The following is a 27,185-nucleotide window of genomic DNA, read 5'->3' on the forward strand; positions in this document are numbered from 1 at the left end:
TGCAGCAAGCACAACAGTAGCAAAGTCACACTTGTACAGACCAATTTGAGTAACTGTTTCTCTGTTGTGCTCAGAGAATGAGGGAGCAGCACCGTAATTAATTGCTTATACAAATACTTTTGACAGACAAAGTATTTGTCTCCAGCTTCAGCCTGTGCTGTGCAGTTAGCTCCCCATTACTCAATTCCAACATTGCCAACCTGATTTAACAGGATCTTTTTCCTATCGCTGGAGCAAAGTACATGTGGATATAGAAGCAGGAGGCAGCCATTCAGCCTCTAGAGCCTGTTCTGTGACTCAGTTAGATCATGGCTAATCTATACCTCAACTGTTATTTCTTTACACCACCACCATCTCCTTCCTCCCCTGCCGCCACACCCCCATGCTCCATATCCCTTGATATCTTGTGTAACAAAATTAATCAACCTCGAGCTTTCGTTTGACCCCCAGCATCCATAGCCATTTGGCAGAGAGAGTTCCAAATTTCTACTCCTCTTTGAAAAACTGCTTCCTGATTTTGCTGCTGAATGGCTGAACTTCAGTTTTATGGTTTTATCCACTTGTTCTAGATTTCTCCACCACAGTAAGTAGTATCTCTGTCTCTACCCTCTAAAATTCCTTTCATGTTTTAACCACTTCAGTTAGATCACCATAAACAACCTGCTTTCGTTATTTGAACCCCTTTCGCCTGGTATCGTTCTATGATCCTATGCTGCACACCCTTTCCAAAGGAATAGCTGCAGTGTCTAAAATCAAACACAGTATTCCAGACTGGGTCTGACCAAGACTCTGTGCAACTGAAGCTTTGTTTCCTTCTCTGTGCTATAAGAGGTTAACATTCCATTTGTGATTTTGATCACTTTTCAGATCTGTGCATTGTTTTTCATTGCCTTGTGTACATGGACATTGAAACCCTTTTTTCCCCACAATTCATAATCACTTAGTAATGACAAAATATTCCAATTTGTCTTTCTCGCATCCTAAGCGGATAACCTCACACTTCCCCACATTGAGCACTGACACAATTTTATTCACTTCCTGCTCCAATCTCCACAACTCACCCACAACCTCCTCACTTGGTGTCATTTGCAAGTTTAGATTATATATGCTCTTTTCCTCAATCCAAGTCATTAATCTATGAAGTGTGATGAAAATTTGACACCCAGAATACATCTCGAGAGAACATTAAGATGAAAGCAAAATACTGCGGATGCTGGAATCTGAAACAAACAGAAAATGCTGGAACATCTCAGTAGGTCTGATATCATCTGTGTGGAGAGAATAGAGCCAACGTTTCAAGTCTGGGTGACCCTTCGTAGATCTGACGAAGGGTCATCCAGACTCAACATTGGTTCATTTGACCTTGTCAAATGCCTTTTTTTTGTTTTAGACAACAACCGCTGATGCTCCCAATCCACCATATTAGTGACCTCCTTAAAATAACAGCTAATTTTGTCAGGCGTGACCTACTTATCACAAATTCTTACTGGCGCTCAGTTTATACTTGTCCAAGTGCTCAATCACCCTATGCCTGATGATAGATCCCAGGAAGTTTCCCACAACTGATGTTACGCAGGCCATGGGATTATGCTGCAACTATACCGGATGCTGGTGAGACCACATTTGAAATATTGTGTGCAATTCTGGTCAAATCACTATAAGAAGGATGTGGAAGCATTGGAGAGAGTGCGGAGGAGATTTACCAGGATGCTGCCTGGTTTGGAGGGTAGGTCTTATGAGAAAAGGTTGAGGGAGCTGGGGCTTTTCTCTTTGCAGCGGAGGAGGATAGGAGGCTACTTAATAGAGGTTTATAAGATGATGAGAGGGATTGATAGAGTGGACATGCAGAGACTGTTTCCTCAGTGGATGTAGCTGTTACTAGGAGGCATAACTATAAGATTCATGGTGGGAGATAATAGGAGGGATGTCCGAGGTAGATTCTTCACTCAGAGAGTGGTTGGCTTGTGGAATAAACTGCCTGCTGTGATAATGGAGTCGGACACTTTAGGAACTTTCGAGCGGTTATTGGATCGGCACATGGAGCACACCAGAATGATAGGGAGTGGGATAGCCTGATCTTGGAATTGGACATAGCTCAGCACAACATTGAGGGCTGAAGGGCCTGTACTGTGCTGTAATGTTCCATGTTTCTATGTTTCTACGTTCTATCCCTGGCTGGCCTCACACCTCATGCTGTCCAAACTTGTACTTATCCAAAACTCTGCAGCCCATAATCTTAATTTGCATCAAGTCCCACTTTCCCATCGTTCCTGTGTATGTTTCAGAATCCTGGCCATACTCCTGTGCTTGGTCTCCATTCTTTGTATGCAGACCTGAATGGTGGACACCTGTACATTGTTCAACCATAGGGCTTGCTGTTGCAGCCAGGCTCAATCCTGGTCTTGTGGAATGTCCACATACACTCTTTCTGGCTTCAGTTGATGAACAGGGATTAAATTGGGGAGGGCCTGGCTGGCTTTTGTTTTTTGTGGCCCCAAACCACAAGATTCAGTGGTATCCCAGCCATAAAGATGGAGTTTTCTATGGCAGTGGTCAGCGCTCCTGTTGTCGATACACACATTAGTATCAGAATTCCAAAGTCTCAGTAATATGGGACACTCGTTGTAGGACCTGAAAGCTGCTGCCAAGTCTTTATTTCCAACCAAAGGTGCAGAGTCAGCTCTTGTGGGTTTTCAGCCTCCAATGGAATAAATTGGAGCTGCAGCAAGCAGGGTGGTAAACAGAAAATCAGCACGTTTGGATCCTCTGTCCCATTTGATTGCTGCCCAAAAAACTTGAACTTCACTTGTACCCTGTCAGCTGCTATTTTCCATTAAGTTTTTATTGCTAACTTGTTGCTAAAGTGTTGCTATGTCTTTTGTTTTTCTGATTCCACAATAACAGCTACTCATGCTCGTTCCCAGTGCCTTCTCTCCACACTCTTCAGACTTGCTGCTCAGCAGAGGACTTTTTGTGTTGTCACTGTGGAGACAGTGGATTTCAGGTCTCCGAAGGGATTCCAGAAAAACCAGTGTGCTTTTTGATCAGTGATGGGTCCGGGCTGCTTTGTCTTAACAGCAATACAATCCCTCGGTGTCAACTTAGTGCATGCACTCTGCACTGAATGCAGATTATATCATTGGCCTTCTCAAAATTGCGGCCCATTGTGCCATTCTTAAAGTCCGGACTTGGAGCTGTGTACAGTGACAATGTATTAGGGTGCCTTGGGTCATTGACTGTTTGGAGTTTCTCCCCATGTCTGCATGGGTTTCCTCCGGGTGCTCTGGTTTCTTCCCATAGTCCAAAGGTGTGTGTATTAGCTGGATTAGCCATGCTAAATTGCCCCTTACTGTCAGGGGGACTAACTAGAGTAAATGCATGGGGTTATGGGGATAGCGCCTGGGTGGGATTGTGGTTGGTGCAGACTCGATGGGCTGAATGGCCTCCTTCTGCACTGTAGGATTCAATGATTCTACGTAAGCTGGTCTCACTCTGCCCGTTCCTTATTGCTTTTAATATTTGTCTTTTTCAAAATAGAATTTATCAATAATGTTTGTGGCAGAGAATTCTACATTATAATCACCCTTTGTAAAGAGTTTGTTTTCTGCAATTCCGTCTTTCAATCTTGTGTAATTTTAAATTTACACACACACTTGTTGCTGTTTAATTAACTGGTGTGACATTGGTGTACCTTTTAATAGATTTATTTTTAAATCATGATCTCCTACAGCTCTCTCAGTCAGTGTTTCTCAACTCATAGCTTTAAGCTGATGTCATTATGTTGTCGGGCTGACTACGATGAGTCCTTTTTATTGCTACTTAAGTGGTTTAAATTGGGTTGTTTTTGTTTACTCTGGGATTAGTTTTATGATCCTGCATTGTGAGGAAGATGGTCATGTGTTTTTGGACAGTTTTTTCCCAGTGGGTTTAAGGCTTCATTTTCAGTTCTGAGCTGCAGTTGTGTTTTAACAGGGATTGCAAGCTGAACCGCTCTCCCTGTTTTATTTGGAAATTCTGCTCCAGTTCTTAAAGCAATGTTTTGCCTTCCTGAAAGAGAGACTCTGCTGTTAGTTTGTCTCACGTCCCTGATGTCTGAGAAGTTGTTCTGACTTCAACCTGTTCTGAGCATATCAAGACTGAGAGTTTTCAATTCTCCAACCAAAGGACTCAAATTCCAGTATCATGTGAGCATTAGTCAATACACTGTTAAAACTGTTGAAAGGGTCTTTTGCCTATGGGATTGATTTGATTGGAACATTGGTTAAGAGTTACACATTATTATTGTTTGCTTCTTGTTTATAATTGATAAATGTTCTTGCTAATTTTCATCTGATATATGTTAACTATACTCTTAAATAAACTTTGTTTGATGAAAGTTCCCTACTGGGTCACTTGAATCGTATCTGAAGTGAAACATCTCCTGCTTATCCTAGCCAAAATCAAGATGCAAAATTTATGATTCAGGCGGGCTGTACTTTGGAGTTTCTAACCTGAGCCATAACACTTGGGAAGGTGAAGTCATAGACTGGAATCTCTCAAATGTTCTTGTTTCTGAGGCTAACCCCCTGTATCGTAAAATTTCCAAGGACTCCTTATAACAGAAGACTTTGTATGTAAACCATAATGTAAAGCTAGAAGAACATCAGGCTAGGAATGGAGGCTAGAAGACCCACCATTCAAATATTATGTCTAGGAAAACAAGCTTGAATGTACAATGCAGTTTATGTGGTTAGATCAGTGTTTTACGTTCTGCCCTGTGACACTTCTAATTTGTGAGACAACCAGCACATATTGTAATATTCTAGAGCAACTGGTATTCTGTGAATTAGTTAATCCAGTAAAAACAACCTAAAGAGAAGATAATCAACCTGCTCCTCTGGTCCATTATTGTCTAAATTATGTTTTTGTGGGGACTTGCTGGAAGACAAATCCAGATGGAGAATAATTGGCGGAGGGCCTGTCACTAAGTCATGTTTGCATCACTGCAGGGAACTTTGTAGTGGTTAGCACATAACTGGGGCAGCAGCAAAACTAGGACTTAAATATGGGTTTTGTATTTTAATCAAAAACATATTCAAAAAAACATGGTGTGCTTCCTCTTTATTGATTGCTAAGTATGTGGGGAGTTTGTCACTGCAGAATGATGCAGGGTGCTGTCAGGCCATGGTTTTTGGAGCTGACTAACTCTCTGTTTGTTTTCAGGTGTCGACATGCAGCCATTGCCAAGTATTTTGGAGATGAGGTGCCAGCCTGTAATCGGGCATGCGATCATTGCAAGAACCCAGAGATTGTGATGAGACAGCTGGATTCTCTTCAGAGATTTGATATGAACAAGGCCCAGGCATCTGCCCAAAAGCCAACAGCTCAGGGGCCATTTGGGTACATCCCTGATCTGTATGAAGGAGGAAGGAAAGGCTATGGCTTTGAGAGGTAGGTTTATTATGGTAAGATTTACCATCGATGTTTGCAATATATATTGCACAGTGGTTGGCACTGCTGCTTCACAGCGCCAGGGACCCGGGTTCAATTCCTGGCTTGGTTCACTGTCTGTGTGGAGTTTGCATATTCTCCCCATTCTGCGTGGGTTTCCTCCGGGTGCTCCAGTTTCTTCCCACAGTCCAAAGATGTGTGGATTAGGTGCATTGGCCGTGCTAAATTGCTCCAAGTGTCAGGGTAAATGTATGGGATTATGGGACAGAGCCTGGGTGGGATTGTGGTTGGTGCAGACTCAATGGGCAAATTGACCTCCTTCTGCACCGTAGGATTCTATGATATGTTGGCAATTAGATCAAACATTGTAGGAAAAGAGGCAGAGTAATTCATTAGCGTTTGAAAGCTTACCAGGTTTGTATTGGACAAAGTATCTGCTGAAAAGTACTCATTCTGACTGACTGCACTAGAGCTGAACAAAACCCAATTCTAGCTGTCGGTTTCAGTTCAATAGCTTAAAGAGAAATTCTGTTTGATTCTGACTGACTAACTTGGCTTCAGATCTGGATGACAATTCACGTTATCTTTGAGAGCTGATGGACATGACTGGAAAACCAGCAGCACCTCACAATAAAATATGAGGAATTAAATTGCTGATTTAACAAGCCTGAGGACTGGAAACAAGTTGCAGAATGTGAAACCGACTGATTTCTGCACATTCAGTAACCTGCACGCTATCAGATTATTATAAACAGGAACATTTTGAATTCTGTGTCTATTCAGTGAGTTCAGAAACTTGCAGCTTGCATACTTACAATTGATTCCATGTTTAGGCAAGTGGAGAGTTCAGTTTTGGTTGTATAGAAACTAGGGGGAGTTAGATTAACTTGCACTCAACAGTTTATCAAGTCCACAGAGTGAATATATGGAAATAAAGTTAGTTTAAATTTAATTTGAAGTTATTGCATTGTATCTGTTAGTATGTACGGTATACCAGTGAGTGGATTATGTGTATTTACCAGCAGGTATAATGTTGCATTCACTAATTAATAGCAGGCATTACATTTACTAAGGTATACCCCTTCCACTGTATATAAACAAACTCAGAGTCGCAGTGCTGTAATTTTAAATTGGAACACTAATTTGCGACAGTACTGTTGATGCTCCAGTTCATAGAAGAAAGAGTTCTCAATGTTTGAGACTCTGGGCAGTGTTGCGTGATTATTATATTCTTGCACTTAACTAAGTAATTGTGTTGGGCCAAGTCAGTTCAGCGGCAGTCTTTCATCAGCTGAGCTTCCAGGAGAACTGTACTAACTGACTTTGGGTGAAGTCTAGTATTTGTCTCGTTCACAGAACCATAGAAAAGTTATGGCACAGAATGAGACCATTCAGCCCATCGTGTCTGCACCAGCTGAAAAAAAACTAGCTGCCTGTTCTAATCTCACCTTCCAGTACCTGGGCCATGGCCTTGCAGTTTACAGCATTTCAAATTCTGATCCAGGTACCTCTGAAATGAGCTGAGGGTTTCTGCCTCAACCACTAATCTGGGCAGTGAATTCCAGACACACCCCTCAGTGAAAATGTTTTTCCTAATAACCCATCTTAAATCCAAACCAATTCAATTCAGGAGTGGATGTTAAACAGTTATTCGTTTAGAAATGGTGATATTGGTTGATAATGAATTTGTTACACATTCCAATTTCCTTACAACAGTGAAACAAGCTATATCTGACCATTCTAACCATATAGACTGGATAAGCTGGAAATGTCTGCATAATGATTTTTTGTTTGGAAAAACCTTGCTAAAAGATTTGGGTCACAGTGCAGGATTTTAACCGCAAAGTGAAAACTAGTGAGAGAGAAAATAAGTATCTCAGGAAGCAGCGATTAAAGGTGACACCAAACTTGGCTTTTAAGAGGAGGAAGCATCACTATTGGCAGAGCCCACTGACCTATCTTTGTAGACAGACTGTGGAAATGTGCGAGTTGTAACATTGTGTGAAATGGCCCATTATAAATTGTTGGAGGCTAGTCTATTTGACCGGTGCAATCTGTCTTGTTTTTAGTTGACTGTACTCTCTTTCAGATACGATAATGAAAACGATGGCAATGAATCAGATGGTGACAATGAATCCAGAAAGAAGGAATGGAATTCATTTTATCAGAAACAGATGAAGCTGCGCAAGGTAATGTTGATGCAGGAATCAACTGATCATCTGATCACTGACCAATTTGCTAGATGTTGGTAGCAAAAAATGCAGTTTGTGTTATATGGGCTGGGTAAGCATTAGTTGTTCCTGTTTTCCACTGAACAGTCTGCGGCAGTTTTTGTGTGAGGAAGTGTAGATCTGAAGTACAATAGAGTCTCCATCATAAGCCATATCTCAGCCTGGGCATAATCACAAATCTCAAAAGGGACATAACAATGGAAAATGGTGTGATCAGATTCTCCACTTCCTGTGGCACAGTGGTTAACATTGCTGCTTCACAGCACCAAGGACCTGGATTCAATTCCCGGTTTGGGTCTGTATGGAGTTTGCACATTCTCCCTGTGCCTATGTGGGTTTCCTCCAGGTGCTCTGGTTTCCTCCCATGGTCCAAAAGACGTGCTGGTTAGGTGCATAGACCATGCTAAATTCTCCCTCAGCATACCCAAACGGCATTGGAGTGTGGCGACTAGGGGTTTTCACAGTAATTTCATTGCAGTGTTGATGTAAGCCTACTTGTGACAATAAATTAACTATTAGGTGTCTCCTAATCTCTAACTCTAACTAACTCTATTTCTCATAGAATGGAGAGCCTGCAAAAGAGGACCTTGTACCTCCTGGTGAGTATATTTAGCATTTTATAAGTTATACTGTTGGGTTTCATATGATTTCCCTGTGAAAATGTGTAGGAACTTTGCACACCATGTTTGATGGTCCCACCATCGGCGTCTTTATGCTACCAGTACAAAGACTAGGACTACGCACTATCACATTTTGTTCTCTGATACAATGTGACCATGGAAAATAACTCTTGAATGTTCTTATGAATGCTGAATTCTTCTGAGTTGAACTTGGAGGAGTCTGTTCTTTGTTGTAAAGTGTTACAGCTCGGAAACCCAACTAGTTCAATGTTTGTACTCCACAATGAGTCTCTCTCATCCCATGTCATCTAACCCTATCAGCATAACCTGTTTTTTTCCTTCTTTGTACGTTTATCTAGTATCCCCTTAATTACTTCTACACTGTTTACCTCATCTACCCCTTTGTTCAGATATTGTTGTTACAGAAAGGAATTTTGATCCATCTTTTACCCCAGAGTTGATATCAAACATTCTTGGTGCAAGTTACATTCATATAATTATACAGCACAGCAGGAGGCCATTTGGCCTGTTGTGCTTATTCTGGCTCTTTGAAAGAGCTATCAAATTAATCCCCCTCCCTTCTCTATAGCTGTGTACGTTTTTTCTCTCCAAGTATTTATCCAGTTACCTTTTGAACATTTGTTATTGAATGTGCTTCCATCAGCCTTTCAGCCAGCATATTCCAGATTATTAAAACTCAGAAAAAAAATTCACCCTGCCACCTCTCATTCATTCATTCGTGACCTTTAATTTTTTTTTATTCATCTGTGGGACATGGGCATTGCTGGCTGGCCAGCATTTATTGCCCATGCTTAGTTGCCCTTGGAAGGCAGCTGAGAGTCAAGCACATTATACGTGGCTGTGGTTAAGAAGGCATATGGTGTACTGGCATTCGTCAAACGAGGAATTGAGTTTAGGAGTCGGGAGATAATGTTGCAGCTATATAAGACCCTGGTCAGACCCCACTTGGAGTACTGCGCTCAGTTCTGGTCACCTCGTTACAGAAAGGATGTGGAAACCGTAGAAAGGGTGCAGAGGAGATTTACAAGGATGTTGCCTGGATTGGGTGGCATGCCCTATGAGGATAGGTTGAGTGAGCTTGGTCTTTTCTCCTTGGAGAGACAAAGGATGAGAGGTGACCTGATAGATGTTTATAAGATGTTGAGAAGTATTGATCGAGTGGATTCTCAGAGGCTTTTTGCCAGGACTGAAATGGTTGCTTCAAGAGGACCCAGGTTTAAGGTGCTGGGAAGTAGGTACAGAGGAGATGTCAGGGGTAAGTTTTTCACTGAGAGGGTGGTGGGTGCGTGGAATCGGCTGCTGGCAGTGGTGGTGGAGGCGAATTCGATAGGGTCTTTTAAGAGATTTTTGGGTAAGTACATGGAACTTAGAGGGTTATAGGTAAGCCTAGTAGGTAGGGATATGTTTGGTGCAACTTGTGGGCCTAAGGGCCTGTTTGTGCTGTAGTTTTTCTATGTTCCTATGTGACTCCAGAGCCACAGCAGGCTAGATCAGGTGAGGGTGGCAGATTTCCTTCCCTAAAGGACATTAGTGAACCAGATGGATTTTTACAACCATTGACAAATGTTTCATGGTCATCCTTAGATACTTAATTCCAGATTTTTTTTATACTGAATTCAAATTTGAACGCGGGTCCCCAGAACATTAGCTGAGTTTCTGGATTAATAGTCTCATGATAATACCATTAGACCACCACCTCCCCTGTGTCCTGGTTATTGATCTTTCTGCCATTGGAAAACAATTTGTCTTTTTATTTATTTGTATCAAAATATTTCATAATTTTTAACACCTCAATTACATCTGGTACCTTCTCTGCTGTAATGAGAACAAGGCTTAACCTTTCTAGTTTCTCCAGGTAATTGGAGTTCCACATCCTTAGAAGCAGTCACACAAATCTCCTCTGCATCCCCTCTAAATCCACCAAGAATCGCTCAACTTAATATCGAGCCTCTGATTTTACAGGATTTGTATAGAAAATATCACTCTGATGTATTAGGCATTCTCTTTGAGAGAGCTGCACCTGAGGTACCAGTACTTGTTGGGACATTATTGAACTTTATTCCAAATCTAACTTGCACGTTATGGAATCACAGAATCCCTACAGTGCAGGAGGCCATTCAGCCCACCAACAACAATGCCACCCAGGCCCTATCCCCGTAACTGCAACTTGTTTATCCTGCTAATTGCCCTGATAGTACCTGACATGAAACTGCCTGGAGAGGAGTTTTGCATTTTCTGAAGCCAACCATTGTTAAGGGGGGCATGCCAGAGTGAGCTTTGATGTACAGCACTCAGCTTTAGGGAGGGTGCAGAGGAGATTTATGTAAATGGTACCAAGGATTTGGGACCCCAATTACTTGAAGAAGTAGAAAGGTTAAGGCTTGCTTTTATTACAGCAGAGAGGGTTAGTACCAGATGTAATTGAGTGTTAAAAATTATGAGAGATTTTGATACAAATAAATAAAAGCAAATTGTTTGCGATGGCATAAGGAACAATATCCAGGACCTAGATTAAAGGTCACTGGCAAAGAAACGAGAGGTAGTGCGATGAATATTTCTTTTCTCTCAGATGTGGTCTCACCAATTTCCCGTATAACTGAAGTATAACCTCCTCCTCTTCATGTTCCTCTCATAATAAAGGGTAGCCTTTATTACATGCTGCATCCGCACACTGTGTGTTTGTGACTCATTCATGAGAACATTTAAATCCTTCTGGTCCTTGGCATACTGTTCTCTAGTTAAGTAATACTTTTTTTTCCTGCTGAAGTGAACAACTTCACACACTATACTCATCTGCCAGATTATTGTCCAATCACTCAAACCATCTATATCCATCTGCAAACCATGTATATCATATTCACAATATACTTTCCTAACTATCTTTGCGCCATCTGCAAATTAAGCTGTTGCGTCTTTGTTCCCTTCATCTAAGTCATTGATATAAATTATATAATGTTGAGACCCCTACAAAATTCCTCCTGTCACATTCTGTCCATCAGATAAAGACCCATTTATACATATTCTTGGCCTTACCAGCCAATCTTCATTCCAGGCTAATATTTTGCCCCTTCTGCCATGGGCTTTTTTTGCAATAGTCTTCGATGCGGCGCGTTATCGATGCTTTTTGAAAATTCATGTACAGTACAGCTCCAGTCCCCCCTCTATAGTGAATACAGAACCAAAATAACTTAATTTCATCTGCTGTTTCCTTACTATCTACTATTAACTCTATTCTCAACTCTCACTCTCCAGAGGTCCGACACTTAGAATCATAGAATCCCTACAGTGCAGAAGGAGGTCATTTGGCCCATCAAGCCTGCACCAACAACAATCCCTATCCCTGTAACCCCACATAGTTACCATGTTTGTCCCCCTGACATGAAGGGCAATTTAGTATGATCAATCAACCTAACCCGCACATCTTGGGACTGTGGGAGAGAACCAGAGGAAACCCACGCAGACACGGAAGAATGTGCAAACTCCACACAGTGACTCAAGGTCAGAATTGAACCCGGGTCTCTGGCGCTGTGTGGCAGCAGTTCTAACCACTTTGCTACCATGCTGCCCTTGCTTTGACTCTTTCTGTTTTATGATCTATAGAAATTCTTGCTATCTGTTTTTACATTCCTAGAATGTATTGAAATTATTGAAATATTGCCTTCAATGTCTGCCACTGCTTTTCTATTGATCTATCATCTGGCCTCGTGTCCCAGTTCATTTCAGCTTTCATGCCCACATTGTTGGCATTATTTAAGTTTAACAATACTAGTCTTAGGTCCACTCTTCCCCCTTTCAAACTGGATGTAAAATTCAATTATTTTGTGGTTATTATTACCTAGGGATGCCTTTACTCTCAGGTTATTAATTTATTCCTGTAACATTACACAATACCAAGTCTAATATAACCTGCTTTCTGGTTGGCTGCAGAACGTGCTACTCTGAGAAATTATCTCATCTATTCTAAGAATTTCTCATCCAGTCTACTATTGCCAATCTGATTTTCCAGTTTATATGTGGATTAAAATCCCCCACGATTATTGCTATTCCTTTATTGCAAGCATTCAATATTTCTTGTATGTGTTGCCCTACATTGTGATGGCTGTTGTGGGCCTCTCCCACTAGTGAATTCACTTCCTCACTATTCTCCTCTCCACCCAAACTGATTCTACATCTTCATCTCCTTTATCCAAGGTCATCTCTATTGCACCAATGCCATTCTTGATTAACAGTGTTAACCCTCCATCTTTACCAAGCTTCCTATTCCTCTTGATGGTCATGCACCTCTCAGTATTCAGCACTGAATCCTGGGCCTCCTGCAGCCAGTTCTCCATATTGGCTATCAGACCATACTTATTTACTTCAATGTGCGCTATCACATTTAGATACAGAGCCTTTAATTTAGTCTTATTTCTATCTTCATAAAATCTAATCTAATCTTGATAGATTCTGAACCATCTTCAGCTGCTTCATCAGTGATCTTCCTTCTATCAAAATGCCAGAAGTGGGGATGTTTACTTATGTTTGCACAATGTTCAGCACCTGTCAAAACTCAAATACTGATGCATATCCAAATGCAGCCAGACCTGGACAATATGCAGGCTTAGACTGACAGATGGCAAATAACATTTCATAGAACCTCTACAGTGCAGAAGAGGCCATTCAACTCATCAGGTCTGCACCAGTTGTCCGATTGAGCACCCATCCTAGGTCCAATCACTTGCCCTAACCCAATAACCTCATGAATGGCCAATCCACCTAATCTGCACATCTTTAGACTGTGGGGGTGAAACCGGAGCAACTGGAGGAAACCCACACAGACATGGGGAGAAAGTGCAAACTCCACACATTGCCTGGCATCTGTGTGGCAAATGTTCATCTCTGATAGAGAGAACCTAACCATCACTTCATGTCATTCAATGGCATTACCACTGCTGAATCCCTGCAGTACCTACATCCTGGGGGATCCATTGACCAGAAACTGAACTGGTCTAGCCATTCATTTGCAGTGGCTACCAAAGCAGGTCAGAGACTAGGAACCCTGCAAATAACTCACCGTCTGACTCCCCAAAACTGTCCACTTTCTAAAAGGCACAAGTGAAGAGTGTGATGAAATATTTTCCACTTGCTTGAATGAGTGCAGTTCCAACAACACTCAAGAAGCTCAACACTATCCAGGATGAAGAAGCCTGATTGATTGGCATCCCTTCCACAACCATTCACTCCCTCCACTATCACTGGTGCACAGTGGCAGCACTGTGTACCATCTACAAGAAGCACTGCAGGACCTCACCAACGTTTCTTAGACAGCACCTTCCAAATCCACAACGACTACCATCTAGCAGGACAAAGACAGCAGATACCTGGGAACATCACCTCTTGCAAATTCCCCTCCAAGTTACTCACCATCCTGACTTGGAAATATATCACTGCTCCTTCACTGTTGCTGGGTCAAAATCCTGAACTCCGTAACAGCATTGTGCGTGTATCTAACCCACATAAACTGCAGTGGTTTAAGAAGGCAGTTCGCTACCTCCTCCTCGAGGGCAAGTAGAGGTGGACAATAAATACTTGCCCATCCTGTAAGACTTGATGAATAACAAAACATGAATAAAGGAATGACAGGAATGAGTACCTTGCCTTGGTTTCCGCAATAGGATGTGATAATGGAACAAAAGTGCACAGAGGAGGAAACAGATAATCTGACTGTATAGATACAGAAAATAGAACTCAAAAGCTGAGATTTGTACTTGATCCTGATGCCAAGCACCAGAGATTGGTGGACAATGTCAGAGCAAATCACAGGCTGTAATCTCAATCTTTCAAACATCCTTAGAAGTGGTGCCACAAGATTGGAAAGTTGTGTGAATGTACCACCTCTGCTGGAAAAGAAGATAGTGAGAGTCTAATTATTCTAACTCTGGTAGTACAAACGATTATACAAATTAGAAACTGTAATTCAGTCCCTAGAGCCTGCTGGGCCATTTGATAAAATCGCAGCTAATCTAATTGTGGCTTCTATTGTCCTGTCACTTTTGGCCTTATGATGGAACGAACGTCACTGATGAAGTAGCTGAAGATGGTTGGGCCTAAGACACTTCATTGTCTGAGGATGCAACAGGATGTAGATAGATTGATGACCTGGGTACAGAAATGGCAGATGAAGTTTAATCCAGACAAATGCGAGGTGATGCATTTGGAGGATCAAATTTGGGTGTGAATTATACTGTAAATGACAGAACCCTTTGGAACGTTAACATGCAGAGGGATCTGGGTGTGCAGATCCACAGTTCCCTAAAAGTAATAACACAGGTGGCCAAGGTGATTTAAGAAGGCATATGTCACGTTTGCCTTATTGGCTGGGGCATAGAGTTTGAGGGTTGGCAAATCGTGATGCAGCTATATAAAATCTTGATGAGGCTGCATTTGGAGAATTGCATGCTATTCTGGTCACCACACTACCAGAAGGATGTGTGAGTGTTGGAGAGAGTGCAAAGAAGTATAACTTCACCTGGTCTCAATGGTGTTGACTATGAGGAGAGGTTGAATAAACTAGGATTGTTTTCACTGGAAAGATAGAGGCTGAGGGGAGATCTGATAGAGATCCACAAATTGTGAGACATAGACAGGGTGGATAGTCAAGGCTTTTTCCCAGGGTAGAAGTGTCAATTACAAAGGGGCATAGTTTCAAGGTGAGAGGGGGGAAGTTGAAGGAAGATGTGCGAGGGAGGTTTCTTCATGCAGAAACTGGTGGGTGTCTGGAATGCACTGTCAGAGGAGGTGATGGACGCAGGCATATTAGCAACATTTAAGAGGCATCTGGATAGGTACATAAATAGGGAGCGAACACAGAAATATGGACCGAGTAAGAGCGGAGAGTTTTGTTTTAGTATAGTTTTGGCATCACCTTGGAGGGCTGAAAGGCTTGTTCCTGTACTGTACTTTGTTTTTTTAACTCCTGCTGTGATGTCCTGGGACTGAGATGTCTGACCCCATTGTCAGTTAAGAATCTTAAATACTCTGCCTCCACTACTCTATCTTCTAAGGAAGAGAATTGTGTAGATTAACAGTCCTGTTGAGAGAAATAAATTCTCCTCATCAGCATCTTTAATGCCTTATTTTTAAACTTTGCCCTCTAGTTATAATCCCTCCCATCAGGAGAAATATCCTTTCAGCATCACCCTTGTCAAGTCCTATATATATATTTCCCTTCCATGAAACCATGTTAACTCTGTTAATTGCATTAAGATAGAGTATAATATATATATAATATATAACATATGTTATATGTTTCAGTAAGATCACCTGTCATTCTTTTAAACTCCGATGGATACAGACCAAATATATTTAACCCTTCCTCATAAGATAATGCCTTCATCCCAGAAATCATTCGAGTGAACCTTTTCTGCTCTGCTTCGAATCTAATTATATCCTTCCTTAAATAAGGTGACCAAAACTGTACATTGTACTCTTGATGGGTCTCACCTATGACCTGTGCAACTGTAGCAAATGTTACCTACTTTATATTCCATTCCCCCTGCAATAAATGCCAACACTCCATTTTTCTTCCTAACTCTTCCACTTGCTGTATCTGCATGCTAATTTTTAATGATTCCTGTACCATGGCATCTAGATTCCTCTGAACCATAGGGTTCTGCAATTTCTCTGCATTTAAATAGCATGCTGTTTTTCTATTTTTCCTGCCAAAGTAGACAAAGTTATATTTTCCCACAGTATACTCCATTTTTGTCCACTCTGTTAACCTATCTATGTCCCTTTACAGACACACGTTCTTTTTACTACTTACTCTCTTGCCTATCTTTTGAGTCATCAGCAAATTTAGCATCCAAAATTTTGGTCCCTTCATCGAAGTTATTGATATAGATTGTAAATAGTTGGAACCGCTGTGGCAGTTCACTAGTTACAGCTTGCCAACTGAAATTATAGAATCTCTACAGTACTGAAGGAGGCCACTCAGTCCATCGGATCTTCATTGACTCTCTGACAAAACATCTGTGTTCTCATGTATTTACCCCACTAATCCCCCTAACCTACAGATCTCTGGGCACTAAGGGGCAATTTATTATGGCCAGTTAACTTGACCTGTACATCTTAGGACTGTGGGAGGAAACTATGCAGATACGGGGAGAACATGCAAACTCCACATAGACAATCTCCCAAGGCCGGAATTGAACCTGGGTCTCTGGTGCTGCGAGGCAGCAGTGCTAACCACTGTGTCACCCAAAATGACACATTCTTCCCTACTTTCGCCTCCTGTGAGCTAACCTATCATCTTTCCATGCTAATATATTACTCCGTGGGACTTTTTGTCCAGCAACCTTTGATGTGATACCTTGTCACATGCCTTCTGAAATTTCACGTACACCACATCTGAAAGTTCCTCTTTCTCCGTATCGCTTGTTATTTCCTCAAATAACTTTTAATAAGTTAATCAAACACGATTTCCCTTCCATGAAACCATGTTAACTCTGTTAATTGCATTAAGATAGAGTCATAGAGGTTTACAGCATGGAAAAAGGCCCTTCAGCCCAACTTGTCCATGCTGCCTCTTTTTTTTAAAACCCCTAACCCAATCCCAACTGTCTGTTTGGCCCATATCCCTCTATACCCATTTTATCCATGTAAGTGCCTAAACTGTTTTTCAAAGACAAGATTGGACCTGCCTCTACTATCATCTCTGGCAGCTTGTTCCAGACACTCACCACCCTCTGTGAAAAAATTGCCCCTCTGGACCCTTTTGTATCTCACTCCTCTCACCTTAAACCAATGCCCTCTAGTTTTAGACTCCCCTACCTTTAGGAAAAGATATTAACTATCTGGCTGATCTATGCCCCTTGTTATTTTATAGACCTCTATAAGATCACCCCTCAGCCTTCTACGCTCCAGACAAAAAAAAATCCCAGTCTATCCAGCCTCTCCTTATAACTCAAACCATCAAGTCCCGGTAGCATCCTAGTAAATCTCATCTGTACTCTTTCTAGTTTAATAATATCCTTTCTACAATAGGGTGACCAGAACCGTCCATTGAATACCAAGTGTGATCTTACCAATGTCTTGTAGAACTTCAACAAGACATCTAACTCTTGTATTCAGTGTTCTAACCAATGAAACCAAGCATGCTGAATGCCTTCTTCACCACTCAGTCCACCTGTGACTCCACTTTCAAGGAGTATGAACATATATCCCTAGGTCTCTTTGTTCTGTAACTCTCTCCAACACCTTATCATTAACTGAATAAGTCCTGTCCTGGTTCAATCCACCAAAATGCATCGCCTCTCATTTATCTAAATTAAACTCAATCTGCCATTCATCAGCCCACTGGCCCAATTGATCAAGATCCCATTGCAATTGGAGATAACTTTCTTCACTGTCCACTATGCCACCAATCTTTGTATCATCTGCAAACTTACCAACTATACCTCCTAAATTCTCATCCAAATCATTAAATAAATGATAAATAACAGTGGACCCAGCATTGATCCCTGAGGTAACCACTGGTCACAGGCCTCCAGTTTGAAAAACAACTCTCTCCAGCTACCCTCTGGCTTCTGTCAAGGAGCTAATTTTGTATCCACTTACATACCTCAACCTGGATCCTGTGAGATTTAACCTTATGCAACAATCTACCATGAGGTACCATGACAAAGGCCTTACTAAAGTCCATGTAGACAACATCAACTGCACTGTCCTCATCTATCTTCTTGGTTACCCCTTCAGAAAATTCTCTCAAATTTCTCGGGCAGCACGGTAGCACAGTAGTTAGCACTGCTGCTTCACAGCTCCAGGGTCCTGGGTTTGAGTCTTGGCTTGGGTCACTGTCTGTGTGGAGTTTGCTCATTCTCCTTGTGTCTGCATGGGTTTCCTCTGGGTCCTCCGGTTTCTTCCCACAGTCCAAAGATGTGTGGGTTAGGTTGATTGGCCATGCTAAGAAATTGCCCCATAGTGTCAGGGATGCGTAGGTTAGAGTGATTTAGTGGGTATAATATGTAAGGATATGGGGGTAGGGCCTGGGTGGGATTGTGTTTGGTGCAGACTCGATGGGCCAAAGGGCCTCTTTCTGCACTGTAGGGTTCTATGATTCTATGATACAAATTTGTGAGACATGATTTTCCACTCACAAAGCCATGCTGACTGTCCCTAATCAGTCCTTGCATCTCTAAATGCCTGTAGATCCTGTCTCTCAAAATACCTTCCAACAATTTACCAACCACAGATGTGAGGCTCACTGGCCTGTAGTTCCCAGGCTTTTCCCTGCAGCCCTTTTTAAACAAAGGCACAACATTTGCCATCCTCCAATATTCAGGCACCTCACCCGTGACTATCGATTCAAATATCTCTACCGGGGACCCGCAATTTCCTCCCTAGCTTCCTACAATGTCCGGGGATACTCTTCATCAGGTGCTGGGGATTTAAATACCTTGATGCACTTTAAGACTTCCAGCACCTCTTTCTCTGTAATGTGTACACTCCTCAAGACATCACTATTTATTTTCCCAAATTCCCAAACATCCATGCTTTTCTCAACAGTAAATACTGAAGAAAAATATTCATTTAGGATCTCCCCCATCTCTTGTGGATCCACACATCGATGATCTTGTTGATTCTTAAGAGGCCCTACTTTCTCCCTTGTTCCTCGTTTGCCCTTTATGTATTTGTAGAAGCTCTTTGGATTTTCCTTGGATTTGGCCTTATCTGCCAAAACAATCTCGTGTCCCCTTTTTGCCCTCCTGATTTCTCTCTTAACTCGACAACTTGAGATTTTCGAAGTGCTCCCTATTACCACCTTCATGATAGATTCCAGCATTTTCCTTATGACCGGTGTTGGACTATCTGTACTGTAATTTCTGCCTCCCTCCTCTCTTGAATAGCGGAGTCATATTAGCTATTTTCCAATCTGACGGGACTTTTCCTGAATCCAGGGAATTTTGGAAAATTAAAACCAACAAGTACTATCTCAACAGTCATATCTTTTAATGTCCTAGGGTGAAGTCCACTAGGACTTGGGATTTTCCTTCAGTTGCAATAATTTTCACAGTACCTTTTACTGGTGATTGTGTTTCTTTTCAGTACCTTCTCTCTTTCATCTCTTGGTTCACAATTATTTCTGGGATTTGTGTCTTCTGCAGTGAAGGGAGACACAGAACATTTGCCCAATGCACTCATCATTTCCTTATTCCCATTATTAATTCCCCAGATTCCCTTTTCACTGGACCAACCCTGACTTTAGTTATCTTTTTTAAAGCCTGCACAAACTCTTATTCTGTTTTTGTTTTTTTTTAAAGCTATTTTTCTCTCATTCTTTTTAGATATTATTTAGTATTTTTCATATTCTGGCCAATCTTCTGACCTGCCACTAATCTTTGTGTAATTTTTTAGACAACACTTATTAAACAATCCTGATTGTGCTAAGAATTACATTAACAAACAATTTAACATTATCAATTAGTGTAGCTCACTTACACTTTTGCTACATGTATTTTTGAACAGGGCTCTGTCTTTGAAAACTAAAAGTATATGTCCAGGCATTATGCCGCCATTAACTATTTCCTGGTGCATTCCCCATGGCAATGCCTTGAAAATCAAAGTTGACTAGCCTGGTTTAAATAGAAACAAAAGCTTTGGGGGATAACTATTGCCAGGTGCATTTTCCATAGCAAAGTCTTTACAAATTAGAATCTACTTGTCAACAAATCACCACCATTTATAAGGTGCAGAATAAATTGTTGTTCCCTTCTACAATTGGGTATTCATGCAGTTCTGTCCTAAAGAGTGCAAAATGAAAAGCTTCAATAGCATGCCTCTTTTCAGCAAGTTCTGCACTACCAAACAGCTGTGTTTTTGTATGTTGTCTCTTGCTGCTTAGAGTCAGAAAAGGGAGGCCTGGGATGTGCTGTGCTCACCAGTATAGCAAACTGCAAATTATTGCTGTCCGTGAAATAACACTGAATGAGTTTGCACCTTAACAACCAAGGAAGTTTTTCATGCAGCATGATGGGTGACTGGAATGTGCTGCTGGAGCAGGGTGGTGGAAGCAGGCACATTAGCAACATTTAAGAGGCATGGGGATGGATTCATGAATAGGGAGGGACCAGAGGGATATGAACTGAGTAAGGGCTGAAGGTTTTTTTCAAGTCTATTTGGGGTTCATGATCAGTATGGGCTTGGAGGGCCTAAGGGCCTGTTCCTGTGATGTTCTTTGTCTTGTTTAGAAGAATACACTAATCTTTACAGTTCCTTTTCCAATTAATAAACTTTTATAATATTTTCTGTTGCAAAAGGAACAAAAGATCCAAATTATAACATGAAGATTGAGGCAATAAAAGAGGCTGAATGAGTAGTTGTTTCAGAGAGCTGGCACAGACATGATCAGCTGGGCATTCTTGTCCTATGAAATAAATACCCAAATCTGTGATGGTATGTCAGCAGCTCAGTGCTCTGTCAGCCTGAGGGCATGGTAAATGTGGAAGTTGACGTTATGTCCTGTGTCCACTTTCTTTTAAGATCCTGACTGTCCCCTCCGAGATGCGGCCAGCCGGAAAATACCAAAGCTGTCTGTCAAGGTACTGAGTAACTTCACTGTAACTCTCCTTTTAAGAGATTAAATGCATTAGAATGGTATTTGAACTGCTATACCTTAACAAATGTTATATTGATTTAATTATTGTACCACTATGACATATCCAGGATGTACAGCGGGAATTGGATTATCAACTGTTTAAACTAGCAAGTGGCAGCCTGTGCACAGTGCCAGGTGTGCACTGAATTTAAAACCTTTTGTTTCTCATCATGCAAAAAACTGTGACACCCTTTGGGTATTAACTAAGTAACCTTTACCATTTCGTTTAGACATTGTTTCCACAAACTGGTCTGCCAATTACCTGCACTATCCTGAAAATGAGTGGCTACAACAAATATTACAATGTCTGTGGGGGGAACTGTGAACCAAAATGACCAAATTTACTAAATGACTCCAATGAGCAATTTACCAACAAGATTGTAACCAAATTTGCTGACAATAGAAAGGTAGGTATAAAAGCATGCTGTGAGGGGAATGCAAAGTGTCTGCAAAGGAATATAGAAAAGTCAAGCGAGTGGGCAAAATTAGGCAAATTATGTATAATGTGGGAAAATATATGGTTATCCACTTTGGCTGAATAGAAAAGTGGATTATTGGTTTAATTGGTTTATTTAGATCTAGCTTGATTTAAGTCTAGAATCCATTACCAAGGGTTTGAGAGCAGAGCACTGGGGAAACAGTGGCAGGATCAGATGGAGTGAGCATGAATTTATGAAAGGGAAATCGTGCTTGACGAATTCTTCAAGAATGTAACTGGGAAATTGAAGAAGGGAGATCCAGTGGATGTGGTTTATTTGGATTTTCTGAAGGGTTTCAGAGTCCCACGTAAGAGATTAACGTGTAACGTGAAATTGGATTATCGATTATAAAAATTGGAGTGTTATGGTAAGGTTATATAAGGCATTGGTGAGGCTGAATTTAGAGTATTGTGTACGGTTTTGGTCACCTAGTTACAGAAAGGATGTAAATAAGATTGAAAGAGTGCAGAGAAGGTTCACAAGGATGTTGCCGGGACTTGAGAAGCTGAGTTACAGAAAGAGATTGAATAGGTTAGGACTTTATTCCCTGGAGTGTAGAAGAATGAGGGGAGATTTGATAGAGGTGTATAAGATTTTGATGGGTATAGATAGAGTGAACGCAAGCAGGCTTTTTCCACTCAGGCGAGGGGAGAAAAAAACCAGAGGGCATGGGTTAAGGGTGAAGGGGGAAAAAGCTTAAAGGGAATATTAGGGGGGGATTCTTCACGCAGAGAGTGATGGGAGTGCGGAATGAGCTGCCGGATAAAGTGGTAAATGCGGGGTCACTTTTACCATTTAAGAAAAACTTGGATGGATTCATGGATGAGAGGGGTGTGGAGGGATATGGTTCAAGTGCAGGTCAGTGGGACTAGGCAAAAAATGGTTCGGCACAGACAAGAAGGGCCAAAAAGCCTGTTTCTGAGCTGTAATGTTCTATGGTTTTCTATGGTGTAAAATTAACATGATTGGGAGCAGTGCACTGAGATGGATAGAAAACTGATTAGCAGATAGAAACAACGAATCATAAAAAATAGGTCTTTTTCCAAATGGCAGGCAGTGACTAGTGGGTACTGCAGGGATCAGTGCTGGGACCCCAGCTATTCACTATATAAATTAATGATTTAGATGAGGAAACTAAATGTAATACTTCCACATTTGTAGATGGCACAAAATTGGGTGGGAGAGTGAGTAATGGGGAGGATACAGAGACCCTTCAGTGTAATTTGGATAAGCTGAGTGAGTGGGCAAATGCATGGCAGATGCAGTATAATGTGGATAAGTGTGACGATATCCACTTGGGTAGCAAAAATAGGAAGGTAGATTATTATCCGAATGGTTATAGATTGCACATTCCCCTCTCCCAATGAGACCTGGGTTTCTTTATACAGCAGTTGCTGAAGATAGGCATTCAGGTGCAACAGGCAATAAAGAAGGCAAATGGTATGCTGGCCTTCATAATCTTGCTGCAATTATACAGGGCATTGGTGAAGCCAGACCTTGAATATAATGTGCAGTTTTGGCATCCTTATCTGAGGGAGGATGTTGTTGCCACAGAGAGGGAGTGCAGCAAAGGTTCACCAGAGTGATTCCTGAGGTGGTGGGACTGACGCATGATGAGAGATTGAGTCGGTTAGGATTATCTTTTAATGTTAAAAGAAATTTCTGCACCCAGAGAGTGGAATTTTCTACCAAGAAAGCAATTAAGGCCAAAACATTGAATGTTTTCAAGATGGAGTTAGATATCACTCTTGGGGCAAAGAGGTTAAAGGGCATGGGGGGGGCGGCAGGATCAGGTGAAGTATGTTGATTAGATGTTTTTCCACCCATCTTTTGCTATTTGTCATCACAATGAAATTCACTCCAGCATGATGAGCAATGAAGGAATGAGTTCTTAGCAACCAACCCACCAGGAAACTAGCTAAAGACAAGTGTCCAGATGAACCATCATCAGGTGATGAGTTAACTGATATCATGCAACCTAGGAACAGACTTGCTCCAACTAATTGGAAAAGCCTTGTGTGATGGAGAGTAACCAACCTACCATTCCTAGCATTATGATCACTGATCTGTAACGTGGAAGGAGAACTTGAAAAAATATTTTTGTTTTATTTTGATTTCTCATTAGCTGGAGCAACAATTGGCCCTTCAGTTAGGAAGGGGAAGTTCAGCCATTATTTCTGCTGGGAAGGGATGGAATCAAATTTGTTTTTTTTATATTCTCTGCTGTCCAAGTCTCACATGCTTGTAGGTGATCCTACAGAGCAAGACCTTTTAGAATTACACCCTGAAAGAATGTGCCTTCTGGTGAGAAAACCAACCAAAATGAAATTGGTCAAGTCCTGCATCAGTGCTGATGTAAAACTGTTCTTGGAAGATTGCTTGGTCACGTACCCAGCCTGGCATTCAACAGGATTTCTTTAAATTGAGAATTTTGGCTCAAAAGATACCACCACAACTGAAAGGAGTAGAAGGGAATCACCAAAGAGGTTAATCACCAAAGCATTCGGTGACACCAGGCCTGAGTTTTAAAATCTGTGGGAAGAAGAATAAAGGGAGTAACAAATTCTCTTATTTTGAAGTAATAAGAAAAGATGAGCAGAAGAGAAATGAAATGAGTTTGACTTCAAGAAACAACTTGCATTTGTGTAGTGCTTTTAATGTGGGAAAATATCTCAATGAACTTCAGCAGTGTTATCAGACATCAATGGATACCAAACTAAAGAGGTGATATTATGAGGGTTGATCAAATGCATTTAAGATTAGCATTTACCTCTATACCAGAGCAACTAAGAATGAACTATATCGGCAGTATTTAAAAAAAAAATTAGTTTTGGTATCGTGTATTACCAGATCAGGTAGTAGTTAGTTAGCATGGAATCCCTACAGTGCAGAAAGATGCCATCCAACCTATCGAGTCTGCACTGACTCTCCAAAAAAGTATCCTGACCAGGCTCTCTCTCCGCCCATCCCCATAACCCCATACGTTCTCCATGGCCAATCCACCTAATCTACACATCTTTGGACACCAAAAGGCAATTTAACATGGCCAATCCCCCCTAACTTGTACATCTTTGGACATCGAGGGCAAATTAGCATGGTCAATCCACCTAACCTGCAATCTTTGAACACCAAGATGCAATTTAGCACAGTTGCAGAATAAAGCCTAACCCTAACACTAACTCTGCTGCAACAGTGAGCCTCAACCTCAACTTCAGACCATTTTCAACTACCCAGTGAGTTAGTTTTCCTATTTCCTGCACGATCAACACATTTCCCAAACGGGGTTGATATTTAATGCTAACTAGTGCCTGTTTATTGCTAACTTGTGCCAGACTGGTGGTTGAGAGTGCTGGTGCCAGACTGAAACAACCCAATATTTCCAGTACCACCAGCAAATTGTGCATCATTTTCATCCTATAGTTATTAGCTTAGATGTGAGTAAAAATACCCTACTTTAATGTGACTTTTAGTTGAAGAAGTTGCAAGTATTGAAAAGTTACTGTGACTAGTTCCTTCACCTAAGTAAGAGGGTTGCCCACAGCATAGGACTTGCATTAACATTGAGCCTTTCCAGGCCTTGGCATCCTGAATTGCAGTCACTGTTGGAGTGTAGAGAAAAGCAGCAGCCAATTTGGATACTGTAAGGCCCCAGAAGTGACATTGAGATATTGGTTAAGGGATAAATATTGGCTTAGACTCCAGGAGAACTCTTGAGAGATGAGGAACTGGCTGGCAAGTATCACTGGGAATTCACATGTACTCAATGGTTTCAAAAAAGTAGAAGTGGATAAACTACTGGAAGTTATACACTGAAGGAAGTATTTTTACAGGATGGCCATGTATCAAGTGGTACCTATGATGGATTTTTGGGAATGAATATGCAAAATGTAATTTATCTAGATGGTACTGGATTCAACTTTGTACACTAATTGTTTTGCCTTTTTCTTTTCTCTTTTTGCCATTGTCTTGTTGCATCAGACACGTGAACATTGTCTCCACATGTTGGAGGAGGCACTGACTAAGAGCAAAGAGCAGGGAATCGCAAAGCCAGAGTGGTAGGTGAAGTATGCAGCAACCACGTACACACATGCATATGTCAAACTACACAACATATTCAGCTTGTGTGCATGTAGCTCCCTTTAGTATAGTAAAACATCGCAAGGCACTCGATGGAAGTGCAGAGAGACAAAATTTAATATTGACTCAAAGATGAAAACAGGACAGGTACCAATAGCTTGGTTAAAGAGTAGATTTGAACATAAGAACATAAGAAATAGGAGCAGGAGTAGGCCATCTAGCCCTTCGAGCCTGCCCCGCCATTCAGTAAGATCATGGCTGATCTGTCGTGGCTCAGTTCCACATTCCCGCCCTCTCCCCATAACCCTTAATCCCCTCTCTTATCAAAAACCCATCAACCTGCGTCTTAAAAATATTTAGCGAGGCAGCCTCCACCACCTCAACAGGCAGAGAATTCCAGAGATTCACCACCCTTTGAGTGAAGAAGTTCCTCCTCAACTCCGTTCTAAACCGCTCCCCCTTTATCTTGAGGCTGTGCCCCCTAGTCCTACTGTCCTTTCTGAGTGGGAAGAGCCTCTCCACCTCTATCCTATCCATCCCATTCATCATCTTATACGTCTCAATGAGATCTCCCCTCATTCTTCTAAACTCTAACAAGTACAAGCCTAGTCTATCCAGCCTGTCCTCATAGCTCAAGCCCCTCAACTCCGGTATCAGCCTAGTAAACCTCCTCTGCACTCTCTCCAAAGCCAAAATATCCTTGCGTAAGTACGGCACCCAAAACTGCACACAGTACTCCAGCTGCGGCCTCACCAATGCCCTATACAGCCGCAGCAAGACCTCCCTACTTTTATATTCAATCCCCCTCGCTATGAAGGCCAGCATCCCATTTGCCTTCCTGACCACCCGCTGCACCTGCAGGCTGGGTTTTTGCGACTCATGCACAAGGACCCCGAGGTCCCTCTGCACTGTCGCCTGCTGCAGTTTTTCTCCACGTAAGTAATAATCCTTCCTACCATTATTCCTACCAAAGTGGACCACCTCGCACTTGCCAACATTAAATTCCATTTGCCAGTTCCTGGCCCATTCGCCCAGCCTATCTAGACCCTTCTGCAGACTCTCCACACCCTCCGCGCAATTTGCCGTTCCACCAATCTTGGTGTCATCAGCAAATTTCGACACCATACACTCGGTTCCCTCCTCCAGATCATCTATATAAATGGTAAATAGCTGAGGCCCCAGCACCGACCCCTGAGGCACTCCACTAGTCACCAACTGCCAATCCGAATAGCACCCATTGACCCCCACTCTCTGCCTCCTATTTGACAACCAGTCCTCTAACCACACTAACACCCTACCCCCAACTCCGTGTCCCCTTACCTTCTGCAATAACCTCTTGTGAGGTACCTTGTCAAACGCCTTCTGAAAATCAAGAAAGACCACATCCACCGGCTCTCCTCTATCCACCGCCCTAGACACATCCTCATAGAACTCCAGTAAATTTGTCAGACATGACTTCCCCTTAACGAAACCGTGCTGCGTCTGCTCTATCAAGCAATTCCCCTCAAGATGCCTCGCTATTTCCTCCTTGATGACGGATTCTAATATTTTACCTACAACAGACGTTAAACTATTCACTACCTTCTGAGAGAAGAAGTTCCTCCTCAACTCTGTTCTAAACTGACCCCCCTTATTTTTGAGGCTGTTCCCTCTAGTTCTGGTTTCCTTTCTAAGTGGAAAGAATCTCTGTACC

General features: G+C 41.8%; 1 protein-coding gene across 4 annotated transcripts in view; it reads left to right on the forward strand.

Moving 5' to 3' along the window:
* The window catches only part of recql5 (RecQ helicase-like 5), a 113,485-nt gene that overhangs the window by 62,850 nt on the left and 23,450 nt on the right, over window positions 1-27,185 (forward strand). For all 4 annotated transcript variants that reach the window (XM_080209149.1, XM_080209153.1, XM_080209152.1 and 1 more), the window contains 5 exons: window positions 5,203-5,430; window positions 7,520-7,619; window positions 8,224-8,260; window positions 20,822-20,880; window positions 25,394-25,470. In XM_080209149.1, the coding sequence (XP_080065275.1) occupies window positions 5,203-5,430; window positions 7,520-7,619; window positions 8,224-8,260; window positions 20,822-20,880; window positions 25,394-25,470 (501 nt within the window). The remainder of the gene's footprint in view (window positions 1-5,202; window positions 5,431-7,519; window positions 7,620-8,223; window positions 8,261-20,821; window positions 20,881-25,393; window positions 25,471-27,185) is intronic.

Source organism: Carcharhinus amblyrhynchos, chromosome 21 (genome assembly GCF_965287045.1).
Source record: "Carcharhinus amblyrhynchos chromosome 21, sCarAmb.v2.hapA, whole genome shotgun sequence".
Taxonomy (NCBI): domain Eukaryota; kingdom Metazoa; phylum Chordata; class Chondrichthyes; order Carcharhiniformes; family Carcharhinidae; genus Carcharhinus; species Carcharhinus amblyrhynchos.